The sequence below is a fragment of the Pteropus alecto genome, unplaced genomic scaffold, assembly GCF_000325575.1.
Source record: "Pteropus alecto unplaced genomic scaffold, ASM32557v1 scaffold118, whole genome shotgun sequence".
NCBI classification, from domain to species: Eukaryota; Metazoa; Chordata; class Mammalia; order Chiroptera; family Pteropodidae; genus Pteropus; species Pteropus alecto.
The window spans coordinates 2,264,425-2,279,407 of NW_006440654.1; the positions used below are offsets into that span (position 1 = coordinate 2,264,425).

The 14,983-nt window shown below is 64.7% G+C and overlaps 1 protein-coding gene across 1 annotated transcript in view; it reads right to left on the bottom strand.

Moving 5' to 3' along the window:
* Positions 1–4,143, bottom strand: part of GRAMD4 (GRAM domain containing 4) — a 40,240-nt gene extending 36,097 nt beyond the window's left edge. The window contains exons 1-2 of the mRNA XM_025051042.1: positions 3,933–4,143; positions 2–120 (exon numbers count right to left, since the gene is read on the bottom strand). Of these exons, the coding sequence (XP_024906810.1) occupies positions 2–120; positions 3,933–4,094 (281 nt within the window). The 5' untranslated portion in view covers positions 4,095–4,143. The remainder of the gene's footprint in view (position 1; positions 121–3,932) is intronic.
* Positions 4,144–14,983: the final 10,840 nt, after the last annotated feature.

Here is a 14,983-nt window from a genome sequence, read left to right on the forward strand (position 1 = left end):
CAGGAAGTGTTTCTCCAGCAAGGCGATCTCCAGGTGGCCTTTGATCTCGTTTAATCGATCGAACTCTGTCCGGTTAAGGTCCTGGACGCCCGCGGCCATGATGAGCGTACCCGGGCCGGCCTGGAAGGAAAACCCAAGTGCTCAGAGCAGTGGCCTCCAAGCACCCTGCGTCCACATCGCAGGCCCCCGCGGGCCCCCGAGGACCCCACATCTGGCAGGGCTGGGCCGGGAGCCCCCTCGCCCCCGGCCAGACCCCTGGAGACGAGGCAGGAGCAGGCTCTGCCTTAAACCCGCGCCAGTTCACCTGGCTTCGCCAGCCGGTGGAGGGGGCATCTCAGACAGCACCGGCGGGGCCAGGAATAAAGATGGTTGAAACCGGAAGTGTGACACCAGCCTCTTGGTGGTCACAGCGCTGCCCTCAGGCCGCAGAGGGAGGACGGCGCTGAGACCCACGCTGGCCGGCGTGCGCCCTCCCAGGAGCTGGAGCCACAGGACCCCAGGGAAGTGGGGGGCTGAGCGCCCGGCCGGCTGCGTGAAGGAGAGCTCAACGCTCCCCGAAGTGAGTGAACCCCAAACAGAGGCCTGGCCTGTGTCAGAGACGGCTACTGAAAATCCCAACGGGCCCAGGGCAGCCTCTGGTCACAGGCGACCACTGCCCACCCAGGGGCCTGGCACAGGCGGCCACTGGGCATCCTGCTGACCGGAGCAGCCAGGCCTGCCTGGGCACACTGAGAGCCGCCGGGCTCCCAGCGGACACTCCTGTGTCCCTCCATAACCGCAATCTGCCACCGACCTGGCGGGGAGCGGTCTCACGTGCCCTGCCGTGTGACAGGGGACCTGGCTCCACAGTCTTGGTGCCTGCAAACCCCCACGGCCCCTCTCCAGCCAAGTTGTGGGGCACGTGGCCTGGACAGGGTCCACCCCCGGTGACCGCTCCATACATAAGTCGCCTGCTCGGAGGCCACAGCCCTGGAAGAAAGAGCTGACACCAGGGTAAGACCCTCCCTTGTGGCTGCCCTGACCCGCACTTGACCTCTCAGCCTTCCAGGCGCTGTCTCCTGGGGCCTGAGTTCCCAGCGGGCAGGGCCAGGCCATGTTTACCTGCTGCCCCCTCAGGCCTGGTGGGGAGCACAGGGAAACTAGGGGAAGGCAGCGTAACTCTGCCTGCCCTGCCCCCGGGGAGGTGGCACAAGCTCGTCTGCAAACATCTGTCCCTCCCCTGCCCATGATGGCCGAGGGGCTGGCCCAGAAAGGCCACTCTGCACTGATTCGGAGGCAGATCACTCAACTGCGTTCCGGCCAGCCAGCTCCCCAGCAGAAGCAAGGCCACGCCCCGGCTTGCTCAGCCAAGTCCAAACGCAGTGCCCGTGTCTTCAGATGGCTGTGACTCGTGTCCATCTCGGGCCACTGCAGTTAAGTTCACCTAGAACTCGCTCAGAGCTTCAGGAACCCTCCGGGGGCCCCTGGCCTCACTGCTGGGAGCCCATTGGACGCCAGGGCCAGTGAGGACCACTCAGGGGAGCTGGCTGGCTCACAGGGGCCACTGACAGGGGTGGCAAGGCCGAGGGGTGCTCTGAAATCCTGGCATGGGAACCCCTCCGCGAGCCCCTTGTTCCCCCAGCTGACGCCTTCTCAGACTCCCCAGGAGCAGTGCTGAGCTGGCGGCCAGGGCCGGGGCGAGTGAGCCCACCGAGGCAGCCTGTGGCCGCCACACGACCAGGGAGGTGGCCCACGCCTCTCTTCCAGCTTCCCCGGCACCACGTCCTCAGCTCAACACCCCCTTCCATCTCCCGCCCCGGAGGTGTCTGCCCCTCCACCTCCCTGACCACGGGTCACTCCTGACAGTTCCCTCAATGCTAGGACTCTGGCCCTCTCTTCCTGGCCACCTCCCCTCACTGGCCTGTCACTGACCACTCAGACGACCCTGGCCTCAGGCTCCATCTTCATCTTCAGCGGCCCTCCCCACCGTGGCCACACTCTGGGCCTGGACATCACCCTCTCCCTGCACACCTGCCTCCTAGGCCCCTTGGGCCCGTCGGCCAGCCCAGGACCCCTCTACTGCCCCCCAGGGCTGGGGAGCAGGGGACTGAGTGTTTAACAGGGACAGAGTGTCAGTCTGGGTAGCTGAGAAAGTCCTGGATGGACAGTGGTGACGGCCGCATGATAATGTAAATGTACTTAATGCCACTGAACTGTGCACTTAAAAATGGCAGAAATGGGAAATGTCACGGTCTGCATCATTTACCACGATAGAAAAAGGGAACAAAACGATGAAGCCCTGACGCACGCGGCAGGGACCGACCGCACCGGTGCGGGGGGGGGCTCGCCCACAGGAGGGCGGCCTGGTACCAGGCAGATGACAGACACTGCCCGCCCAGCAGCCCCCCGGGGGTGACACAGGCCACGTGGCACGTGGCTCAGGGGACTGACGGACGCTGGGAGCCGGGTGCACCGAGCGTCCCCACGAGGAGAGGCTGCCCAGAGCGAGGGCACATCCCACGGTGGGACCCTGTGCCCAGCCACCCGCCCCGGAGGAACGAGCCCCACGAACGTCAGGAGGAAGCGCCGGGCCTGGCCACGCAGCCCGGGCTCCGTCCCCAGCCCGACCCGGACAGGGGCTGCCGGCCCTCAGGACAGACCCCGGCGGGAGGGGCTGCTGGCCTGCGTCGCCAGCCCACGGCGAGGGAAGCCCGGACGCCACGCCTGCAGACCCTCCGCCCACACTTGCGATGGCCGTGCTCCGGGTCGCGTCTGGTCTCCACGGAGACCACCGCTAGGGCGAGGAGGAGCCGCTGGCCCCGGCTGGACATGGCAGTCCCGCAGCGCCTTGCTGAGGGACCCCATCACACTCTCCCCCCGCCCCCCACACACACACGCTGAGCTCGGAACCACGTGTGGCGGTTCTCGCTCCCGAGAGGCCCATCCTCGCTCGGCCCGGAGACCCTCATCGGAGAACCACGGCCCCCGGCCCCCGCCTGCTTTCTGCGCTGCTCTGTGACGTGACCTGTGCTAGGACACACAGCAAATGGGACCTGGCCTGGGGGACCAGCCGCCGTCTCTGCCGGGGGACAGAGGCCAACGCCGGGCAGGGCGCGGCCCGCACCCCCCGCTCCGCAGAGCAGGCCCCTCCCGAGCGGCGGCCGGCCTCGGGAGGCAGCGCCGGTGAATTATTCATCCCTGCCGGGAGCTGCCGCACAGCGCTGCCTCTGATGAAGCATTAATGATGCAGGAAGCCGGGCGCCGAGCGCACACGCCATGTCCGCCATGTCCGTGGAGAAAACCTGGCTCAGGTGTGCGGGGAGGGAACCGGCCGCTGCCGCGTCTGCCGTCCCTGCCGGAGGTCACCCACAGTGCCGCGAGATGGGTCTGGGCTTCTCCACTGGGTGAGTCCGGCGATCACATCCGGCCAGAGAGGGGTCCACAGGGAGCAGTCCCCACCCCGACCCCGTGACGAAACAGAAGCTTCCAGAAGGCAGGGCCCCCTGGTGCCTGGCTCCCACGGCGGCCGCAGTGCCAAGCGGAAGTGCCCCTGGATATCTGCTCACCCCATTAGCAGCACCCCACCCACTGGCTCACAGGTCTCTGCATGGGCTGGTGAGGGCCTGCCAGTGGCCAGAGGTCAGGGGCACACACCCTGGCGTGGCCAGATGGACCAGCCAGCCACCCAGAACACCCCCGAGGAAGAAGAAACCTAGCTGCTGGACAAGCCCTTGGTGACGGAAAGGCTGTCTGATCCTAGATCTGGGGACGAGCCCCACCAGTGACGTGGTGACAGGTGACAGGAGGAGCAAGCCGTGCTTGTCCCCGACCAGCTGGGCAGGACGCATTCTGCCCATGGCCACGCTCGGCCCAACCACTTGGGGATGAGGAACCCCACGCCGAGAGCCCGGGCGCCTGAGGCCAAGTGGAGGGGACGCCGCACGGACACTCACGGGGTCCCGAAGCTCCTCGCTGTCGCGGGGCGAGGTCCGAGGCGTTCTCAGGGGGCCTTCGTCTCCGCACTCGGTGTCCGAGGCATTGGGAGACTCCGCTAGATCGAGGAAGTCATCTCTCCTGTGACCTCTGAACCTGATCCTGTCCAGCCTCCTGAGCATGTTCAGCACTGAGCTCCTCTGCTTTACCTTAACATGGCGGTCGGGGTCCCTGCAAGAGAAGAACGGAGGGCGTGGTCAGTCGGTCACCTGCCCAGAACAGGGTGCCCGCCAGGCGCGAGGACATGACCCTCCCGCACACGGCCCCAGGTCCACAGCCCAGGGCCATGTCCAGAGGCCGGGGCCGTGACCCAGCTCTGCCCTCAGGAAGTGCCCAATTCCAGGGCCCGATGGTCCCGCCCTGTCCCCACCAGGCTGGGCCCCCCCGTTACCCACCCCGGTGGGGCCAGCGGCCTAGTTCCCGCCACTGGCCACCCACCAACGCTGGCCAACCATGAGCCGCACAGGGCAAGGAAAGCCAAGACTCTCAGCGAGACCTTCCTGGCCATAAAGACGGGGCCAGCCTGGTGCACCGGTGGCTGGGGACCCTGGGGAGGGTGGGGGAAGGACACCGTGACCAACAGGGAAGGGGGGCCGACCACCTCTCAGAAGAACAAAGAACCGTCAGGAACATGGCCACAGTCCTGGGGGCAGGTGCCGGTGGCCCTGCTTCTGCACGTCCAGCCGACTCCACTCCCAAGCCCCCCTCCCAGCAGGGGCCACGCAGCCCCACTCCGGTCCCGGCCACACAGCTCGTGGCTGAGGCTGCCGGTCGGGGACGCCCACGCACGCAGCCCCGACTCCGGCGGGAGGCCCTGGTCTGTGCGGAGGGGCCTGTGCTCCCGCTGCCCATCCCCCTGAGCCTCAGCCCCCCTGAGACACAGGAAACACCACCAGTGAGACTGAAGCACCCCGAGAATCCCAGACGACGCATGCCGCGTCCTGACACGGGGCCGGGACCCCGGAAACAATGCGATCGTTCCTCACCAGGCGGGCAGGAAGCGGGGTGAGCAGCCCAGAGCCCATCGAGCCGGCCCTAACGGCCCCGTTGGGCTGTGTCACCGAGAATCGCAAAGGCGGGGAGGAGGGCTTCCTACTGTGCTCGGCGCGGGCACGGAGGCCCCCGAGGGCCATTAGGCACAGCCCGGGGGTGTCGCCTGCAGCCCTGACGTGTCCGCCCCCCACTCCGAGGCACCCGCTCCCCCTGGCATCACCGCTCACCGCAAGAAAAGCTGCCAACAGTGGGGCTCACAAGACCCCGGTCAGAATGTCCCAGGACTGGCTCTGCTCTGTGCCCACAGAGGCGGGCGGCGCGTCGGGGGAGGGGCTGCAGAAGTTCCTGAAACAGGTGCCTCTCGGGACTTCAGAGTGTCCTCTTGTGGCCTGGGCGCAAAACCACAGGAAACCACAGGAAAATGGCCCCTGGAGCCCGGGGCTGCTAAGCGCTGTGGGGGAGGGGCACGCGGCCGGCCACCAGCGAGGGGCTGTGAGCGCCGGACGTGAGCGCTGGACGGACTAAGAGGTTAAGCAAACTTAAGAAAGAAAGAAAGAAAAGGGAACGAGGGCTGACCGGGTCCCTAGAGAGAGGGTAACGGTGTATTTAAGAGACGAAAAAATAATCACAGAGTGAAGGCGGCAGAAACCGTGAGCACAGACACCTCTGAACCAGAGCTCCGCCCGCTGGGGTACATCCTGAGAGCAAATCCAGCAGGTGGACACAGCCTCGCTCCCACAGCGAGACGTGACACAACGGTGCTGAGAATCGCACGCACGCGCGCGCGCGCACACACACACACATGGACACACACACGCACACGGGGCAGGGAAGGGCACTCTGCACACCGTGCCTGGCAGGCTCAGGCAAGACGCCGCTTCCATGGGCGACAAAGGCAATTATAAGACGTTGCTGCCCCAAGGTCACCGGTACAGCAAACGGGTGTCTAAAAGGACCGAAGGTGACACAGGACCCTGTGTTACGGCTGTAGGCGCGTGGGTGGTTTGTAAGACCCCTCTCCGAACGCCTATAATGCTTTCTTATTGCTTTTTAAGATTGAAAAATAAATAAAAATAAAAAGTTAAGCCAGAGCGGGGAAACGCAGCCACGTGAAACCTACTTCCTTTCCACTTCAGGAAAACCGAGATTCCTCGGCACCTGGCGCCGGACAGGCCGGCCCCAAGGCCCCCGATCCCAGGACAGGGCACCTGGCTGACCCGCACCCCGAGGAAAGCAGTCACGTGCTTGTCTCAGCCCAGCCAAGCTTCCCTCCCTGCAGGCCTCTGGTTACGGGGCTCTCGCACCCCCCGAGGCTGGGCCGCCTTCCCTCCCAGTTCAGCTCCTGCGAGCAAACGAGGCGGCCATAGCAGGAGACGGGACAAAACGTGGGCGTGCGGCCCTGTCCCTATCAGCCCGTGACACACGCCCCGGCCCACACGCCCTTGGCGACTCGATGGGGTGCGTCCCTCCGGCCACCAGCTCACCCCGAGCCCGGGCTCCGCCTGCTGGCTGCTCACACGGCCCACACAGAGGAGTCCAAACACGCGGCCTGCCCCAGCGGGGGCTCATGGGGGGCCCGCTCCTGCCCTCGCCGCCCTGCTCCCCCAGACTCCTCGGGCTCCTCAAACACTTGAACGGTGCGTGCTGCAGTCAGATCGGGGGCAGGCACCACGGCATCCCGGCACCCCACCTCCCCCCCAGGACGGGCAAGCCTCAGTCACACCCCCACGCTGGACGGGGGCACGGCCCCCCACCCCGGGACCACCTCATCCCAATCACGCCTGCCAAGTCCTTGCTTCCGAGTAAGGTCACAGTCACGGGTTCTGGAGAACATGAATTTGGGGGTTACCGTTCAACCCAGCACACCCCCCAACTTTCCGATGAAAATGGAAGACCACCACAGACCACTGTCCCCCGAGAGGGCGAGGAGGGCTGGATCTCAGACCCCGACCGTGACCCAAGGAGAAGCTGTCCCCACGAGGCCAGCGTCGTGACAAGTCCGACCTGCACCTTCCGTTCTGGCTGCTGCTGCCAGGTGTCCTCCCACCCCAGCCCCCTGCTAGCCCCTCCTTCATCCAACCTCCACCCGCCCCTCAAGGGGGAGCAGCCCCTCAGAGTGGGGTCTGCCGCCCCCTGGCCCTGCAGCTCAGGGAGGGGGCAGCAACGCTGGGACACGCTCCCCAGGTGGCTCCCCACGCCCTGCTCAGAGCCAGGACGACATGCAGGGACGCTGTGACCGTGTGCCCGGGTGCAGGCAGGACAGCCCGGCGAGGGGGCGCTCGCCCAAAGCAGAGCCGCCTCTGCCATGTCCCCTCCTGCTACGGCCGCCTCTGCACGCGGACACGAAGCACGCTGCCCGGGAACCCGGTGAACGGCTTCCAGACACAAAGGCGGCAGTGTCTCAGGGACGCTGGGCTTAGAAGCCACGAGGGACTTTATTTCCTGTCCCAGCCCAAGGATTTAAAAAAAAAAAATCTGGTTCCTGGCCCCGGCGCTGGCCTCGTCCCAGCCGTCACCCCTCGACATGCAGCGCACGCTGCTCCTGGGCAAGCGTGCAGGGCGCCGGGCAGCGTCCGCCGGGGGTCCAAGGGCCTCCCGCTGGCCACGGGGCAGACCGCACCTGCTCCCCCACAGGAAGCAGCCTAAACCTCCGCTGAAACCACGGTCCTGGCGACTCACAGATGTCCAGTGAGAGTGGGCACCCCACCCCCAGCCCGTCCCAGCTGACCACGCAGGAAGAGGCCCCAACCCTGAGGTCCAGTGGTCTGGGGAGGCAGCTGCAGACCTCAAGGCTCTGCGGGTGGCCAGGAGGGCCCCGGAGGAGACACTAAGGCCCAGCCTCATCAACAGCCCGAAGGCCTGGCCGGTCCTGCAGGGCGCCATGCTGGGTGCCTACTGCGACCACGAGGCCCTCGTGACCGCTGACCCTATCCACTGCCCCACACCAGGCTCAGGATGTGGGCTCACACCTGGCGACTCACAGGTTCCCCCAAACTCGAGGCTTGTCCAGAGCCACCACCCTCACTCCGGGTTCCTGCCTCAGTCCTGACTGACTCCAAAGGCTCCTGGAGTCAGTATGGAGGTCCTGCCGAGTCCCAGCCCCGCACCCGCCTGCCTTCCCACCCCCGAGCCTGCGCCGCCTACCCACTGTCTGTTGGATGTCTCACTGGAGGCTCGCCTCTGCCCGGCTGCGCAGAGCTCCAACCTTAGCGCCCTCCCACTGGATGGCACCCGTACCAGCCAACTGCTCAGGCCTGTACCCTCGAAGGAGCCCTCGATCACGTGATCACACCATGGCCACCCAGAGCAAGCAAGGTCACCGAGGTCACCCAGCGGCAACCCAGGCCCCACGTCTGTGCTTCCCCGTCCCCACCCTGCCCCCGGCCCAGCGCCCAAGGAGCTCCTTCTCCACCTAGCAAGGAGCCGGGCCTGCGGCATCCGCCGAGACCCTCCCAGGGGTTCCCGGCCTCCCTCACCTTCAGTGCCAGCCCCGCCGACCCCTTGGGGGCCCTCATTTGTCCTGCAAGCAAATGAGGCCCAGCACCTCCAGTCCTGGGACATCTGCCACCTGGCTGCTCCTCCAAGTCCCCCCTACACTCCATGGTGCCGGCTGGTTTGGAGTCCTGGGGCTCCGCATGGAGCTGACGCCCTTGTCAGATCAGAACCTGTGCCCCAGCCTCACCCTGTTAGGACGCACGGCCCTGAGGGTGGCGGACTGTCAGGCAGACTCTGGATGCAGACGCCCAGCTGGCACGTGCTGGGTGTCACAAACCCTCGTCAGGGACTCAAGGACGGAGACGCAAAGGAGGGCCAGGCTGACCGGGCTCTGAGCACGCAGCAGAGCCAGGCCCCGAGGTCCCGCCAGCCACTGCTGTGGGAAGCTCTCTGCAGACCTCAGAGCAAAGGGCCGCCCGTGGGCTCTGCACACGGCCCCGAAATCCATGAGCGCCTCTGGAAAACATGTGCAAGGCCTCGACAGCCCGGGCTGTTTCTCCGGGAGGCGGCCTGAGCTTCTTCCCTGGGGGAAGCCCCTCCAGGGCCTTTTGGCCTACAAAGGTCAGGCCACAATGCCCTTATGCGTCTGCACTGTCAGGGGACAGCCACCGAGTGGGCTGGGCAGACAGAGGGCACACCCTGGAGAACGGACGCCAGCTCGCGGACCCCAGCGATGGCCAAGGTGGACCAGCAGTGCCCGCCAGGGAGAGCTGGGAGGGTCCTGTTTGAGCTGGGATCTCCACGCCCATGGCCTAGCGCTCACGAGTGTCCGGGGACCGGCCCCCCGGGAACCTCCATGCACAGACACGTCACACATCGGTGAGAAATGTCACTGACACAGGTGTACAGCAAGCACACGTTTGCAAATAACACACAATGCTCTTCAAGTCCCGCAGGGCCAGTGGCGGCTCACGGAACGCCTTCGCCCAGTGGTGCTGGACGCCTCTGCCCCGAGGCAATCATGGCCGCCACCGACAAGCACGGGCGCCGGCCGATGGTGACGTTAGTCACACGTGACAAAGGTGACAACGGAGGCCCCTATCAGAACCGTGCCTGTGAGTCCAGCACGCGAAAGTTTCCTTGCTGAAGCACGTGGCAGCTTTTGAACGGAAGAACATTTCCTCAACTTTTCTGTGCCATTCAGATCGAATAACTACAGACGTCACACACTTCCAACTTCATCTGTATGTGAGCGTTTTCTGTCACTTTCTTAAATCTAGGCCATCAAGGAAACGAGGCGTGAAGCCGCGACTGGCCACGTTTGCCTGTTTCTGCAGTGTAAATACTCCCGTGAGCTGTTTCAAGCCACCATAGTAGTGTCCATGGCTCTCTGGAAGAGATGCCGTGGCCACCATCGCACAGGGCGTCCTTCGCCGAGCCACGGGACGCAAGTCACCTGAGGCCGAACCCAGAAGTAAAACACGGCGAAATGATTCAGGAACGAGGACGTTCAAATCCTCGACGTCTGTGTCTTCGGTATAATGTATCTGATTCTAAGTTTACGCACTTTCCAGATTCTTCCGTTCCAGAAGGGTGTTAACGGGAGACCCCGCCCACAGGCCTCGGTCACCACGCAGCGGGAGCGACGGCGGTGAAAACGCGCCTCCCGGCCACTGCCCTGGGAGGGACCGAAACCCAGGGTCCGAGTGCTGGACAGGAAGGGACCGCGGGTGAACAGGACCCGCAGGCCTCCCGTGCACCCCGAAGCCCACGTGGGTGATGAGCTCCCGCACCCGCTCATTCCCCCCGACCCCGGGTGTCACATGTCCTGGTCCCGACACTAAGAGAAAAGAACTGACAGATGGAGAAACTGAGGCCCGGGCGGGCGGGGAGAGAGACGCACCGATGAGGGACGTGAGCAGCCTCGCTGGACTCCTTGGCCTGCGCCTGGCCCAACCCCGGGCAGCCCGGCCCTGCCCTCCCCAGCACGGGCCCCGGCGGATGCATCCGTCACACTGTCCGACAGCCCACAGGCCGCCCTGCCCGGGGGACTGAGCGGGGAGGCGGGCAGAGTGGCCGCACAGATGTTTGCGCACACGAAACGAAGCTGGCAGGAAGCCTTGCGGTCCGCGAGCAGGCAGACAAACCCGCGTCCGATGAGCACACGAGCTGGGACCGGGGGCCGCAGCCAGGGATCCGGCTCTCGGGGTGGCGTGCCTTCTCACGCTCTCCATCGCTCTCGGCGCCCGGGACCCGGGCAGACCCGGCCCCTGGGCCAGCGGGCGGGGCGCACCTCCGGGTCCCCACATTCCTCACGACTTCCCGCCGTGGCCCCAGCCCGAGTTCCCGGAGCAGGAAGGGGCACCGCTGGCAGCCGCTAGACAACAGCCCGCTCCCCGAACGCATGCCACCGCAGACAAGGCCCGGGCCCGGGGCTCCCCGCACACCTGCTCCGGGAAGGGCCGGTCGTAAAGGTCGTAGGCCTGGCGGCCACTCGCCTCTCCCTGTGCTACTCGGCTGCGGCCGTGAGCAGCGCGGCTGTGGTGTAATGAAACTGTCTACAGAAAAGGCGGCCGAGGGCTGGGTTCGGCCCGTGGGCCACATACACCACCTTAAGGTGACAAATGCCTAACAAAACAAGGATTCTCGAATAGGTCCTGGGGCTTACTGGCCCACTAAAGGGGACTGGGCAGGCCAATGGGGACCCGGCTCTCCCCAGGATCCCTGGGGCCAGCAGAGCTGGAGAGGGAACCACACACGTCTCTGTCCACCTGGGTGTGAGCCAGAGGCTTCTCTCCCCGCCCCCCCGAATCCCACTTGAGGCAGACAGGCCGGCCGGGAGGAGAGCCGGTTCTAAACAGACACTGGCGGAAGGTGCTGTCCACCCCTGGAGCCACTGCCCACACTAACTGCAGCAGGGCCACCCCTAGGGTCTTGGGGCAGGGCCAGTCTCCCCGGTGACAAACCAACAACACAGTGAAAAGACGTCAGGGAAGCAGGAGCCAGCACCGCGCCCACCGGCCCCTGGAGCACCCCCTCCGTCCCTCGGGACTGCACGCTGCCCCTCCCCCCACGAAGGCCTTCCACGGCCCCCCCACGTCCCAGAGCACTGGATCCAAAGCTGCCACCCCCTCCGTGTCCCCTCCATGTGCCCTCCATGTCTCGGGCCCAGCACGCAGCCTGGTGGGGAGTGAGTGCGTGATCGAGACACACTGTGAAGCGACCTGGTCCCTGGTCACCCCAGCACTGGAGTAAACCCGCAGCCCGACCCGGACCCTCAGGTGACAAGAGCCCGTGCGCTTCCCAAACACCTGTCCTTCCGGCAACTCACCACTTCAGTTTGGCCCGGCCAGGCCTCTCGCCGCAGCCCAGCCCTGACGTGCCCAGGCCCAGCACATGATGTCGGGCACACAGGCCGCCAAAGCCTTGTGGTTTCAGAACGCACGGCCAGGGGGAGATGGAGCCCGCATTTCCTGCTCGGCTGGTCACGATCAGGACACAGGGCCGGGCCTGAAAGCAGAGAGGCCCAGACCTCGCTTCCAGCCTCTGCTGCAAAACTCACGTCCAATAAAATAAATATTTAAAAAACCCAAAGCCTCCAAGTCCACGGCCCAGGGGACGGCCAGGCTCCGGGGTTGTGACAGCTGAGTCTTACACAAGAGTGTCCTGGCTGGGCAGACAGCACGGCGGGCTCTGCAGGCAAAAGGGGACGAGGCGCATCCGAGTGCCGCGTGACCCTGGGTGCTCGGGGACTCCACCCCTCCCCCAGCCAGGCGAGGCTCAGGTCCAGCGGAGATTAAGGAGCAGAGGCCACCACAGGAGCGGGAAAGTCACACAGGAGGGACACCAGACGCACAGGAGTGACGACGGCTAACAGCGGCAAGGAGTGCTTAATGAGCACCTACTCGGTCCCCGATGCCGGCTCCTCCTGCGGGACACCGCCCTGACCTCCAGAGGAGGCTGCGCCTCGGCGAGTGGGCACAGACAGGGACGGGAGGTGACGGCTACGCTGCAGGCTGACCAGGAAGCCGGCCCCGGGGCTGCAGAGGAAGGCACCCCGGAGGGGGAGTGGCAGGGACAGCGTCCTCACACCAGAACGGGCCAGAAGCAAATGACAAGACAGGTGAGAGCAGAAGAGGCCACGCAAGGTGCCCAGGTCCATCCGGGGTCACGGCATGGGGCGCCAGCCCCCCGGGGCAGGAGAGGAAGGGTGGCCTGGACCCGGCAGGCAGACGGCCCCCCCACAGGAGCAGGGACACGCTGCTGGGGGGGTGGGGGCAGGGAGTGGGCCGTCCCCTCCGCAGGCACTTTACTAACAGCCACAGCTGCACAGGCGGAAGCTTCCACGCCCCACCCCCCCCAGGCCCCACGCACCAGCCTGCGGGGGGGGGGCTGGCCTCCCGGGCCCGCTGCGCCTCACCTCGGGCTGGCTTTTACTAAGACCATAATAAATGTTAGCTGCCACCTCGTGGAGTCCCTCCCCTCACTGAAGAACAGGAATCGGGTTCGGAGAGGGAAGTCACAGCCATCACCAGGTGGGAGACGGGGGCCGGGGCCAAGTGGTTCGGGGCCCACGGGACCCGCTCACAGGCCTGCTGGGACCCGCGGGAGCCAGGCTCTGAGGTCCAACCTGGCCAGCAGCAGAGCTGTGGATTCACCGAGCTCTCCAGCAAACACTCAGGCCGACCTCCAGCGCCCACAGCCACGAGGGCCGCGGAAGATGGCGTGGCGGTGCCTCCGAAAATTAAACGTACAATTACCACAGCATCCAGGAGTCCCACGTCTGGGTATACCCCCAAAAGAAGCGAAAGCGGGGTCTCACGCAGGTACCTGTGCGCACCTGTTCCTCAGTCATAGCAGCCGAGAGTGGAAGCAACCCAAGCACCTGCCAACGCGATGGATGAATAAAAGGCGTCTGTACACACCATGCGACGTTGCTCGTTCCCTTGAAACGTGACGAAATTCTCCACGTGCGACATGATGAACTGTGAGGACGGGATGGATGCTGAGCGAAGTACGTGGGTCACAGAGAGACAAAGCGTGTAGGATCCGGCTTTTCCGAGGCACCCAGAGCAGTGAACTTCACGGAAACAGAGGAGAAGGCCGGGTGCCGGGGGTGTGTTTAATGGAGACGGAGTTTCGGTTTGGGGAGCTGAGAAAGTTCTGGAGGTGGGTGCGCAGCCGTGAGAATGTACTTAACGCCACTGAACCGTATACCTAAAAACGGGGCGATGGCGGATTTATTTTGCCACGTGTTTATATTATGTTGTTTACACATATCATATTATGTATATTTTACCACCTTTACATAAGTGGGGCAGAGGGAGAGAGGACGTACCTCTCTCCAAAATAATCTATCTCTCTAATTTAATTCCCCTTAAAAAAAGACTTCGGAGGAAACAAGGCTTATGAGAAAGAAGACAGCTGAGCAGCCAGGGAAACCGGGAAAAGCGAGACCGGCAAGGGGAGGGCAGCCCTGCCCCACGGGGACCGCGACACGGCCGGTCTGTCGAGGGCGCGATGCCCTGCCCCACGGGGACCGTGACATGGCCAGTCTGTCGAGGGCGCGATGACAGTGCGCGAGTAGGCAGCAGAGCCGCAGGACGCACCACAGCGTCCAGAAACAGGCCCGGACCCAGGGGGGAGCCACGTGGCGTCTTAAATCGGGGGCGGGGAGGGGTCGTCATTCGACAGGACGGCGGGCTTTCAGGTGGCCGTGTGCGACGCAGCACGCTGGAGCCGCACCTCGCGCCTTCCCGAAATAAGTTCTACGTGGACCAAGGACTCGAGTGTGGCACGAGGAAAGCATGGAAGTGGCCGAGGGGGCCGAGGGGACCCACCTCGGGACTGGACAGAGCCTCTCTACGCAGGACTGAGGCTCCGTAGAAGCAGGGCCCGTTAGAAGCAGGCTTCCGCAAGCAAGAACTTGTATTCAGTAGCCAAAGACAAACGATGACCTGGGAAAAAACATTCACAGCCCACATAACGAAGGATTAATTCGTCTACCGCTGATAAACAGCCCAGCAGAAAAATGGGCAAGAGATACAGACATTTCACAGAAAAAGAAAAACAAATAGTTCTCAAACAGATGAAAAGACGAGGAGCCCTCACTTCCAGGGAATGAACGCCATGCTGAGAAACCACCCTCCTGCAGACTGGCACGGAGACGGTGTGCAGGTGCGAGCTGGGGAGCCAAGCTGTCCCCCGCCTGCACGTGGAGCGGACGGCGGTTTCGTGGTACCCAGTGAAACGACAGTGCGGTTTCTAGGAATCCCTCCTCCTCGCACTTGCAGAATGATGTATGGGCAAGGTCCTTGCATCTCAGCATTGTTTTCGTAAGGGCAAAAAGAGGCTGAACGCACCCTCCCGTCCACCCGCAGAGCACGGCCCCACAAGGGGGCCCCCACGCCCTGCTGGAGGGTCCTCGCGGCTGGTGCCCTGCCACCTGCCAGGAGCCAGGCCGTCACCGTCACCGGCGTGCTGGCGTCAGGGTCAAACTCGGTGTCAAGAACCCTCAACCTACAAACGACACCACTCACCACCGCAGGGAGCTCTCCCCGGTGCTGAACTGGCCATTCTTGGA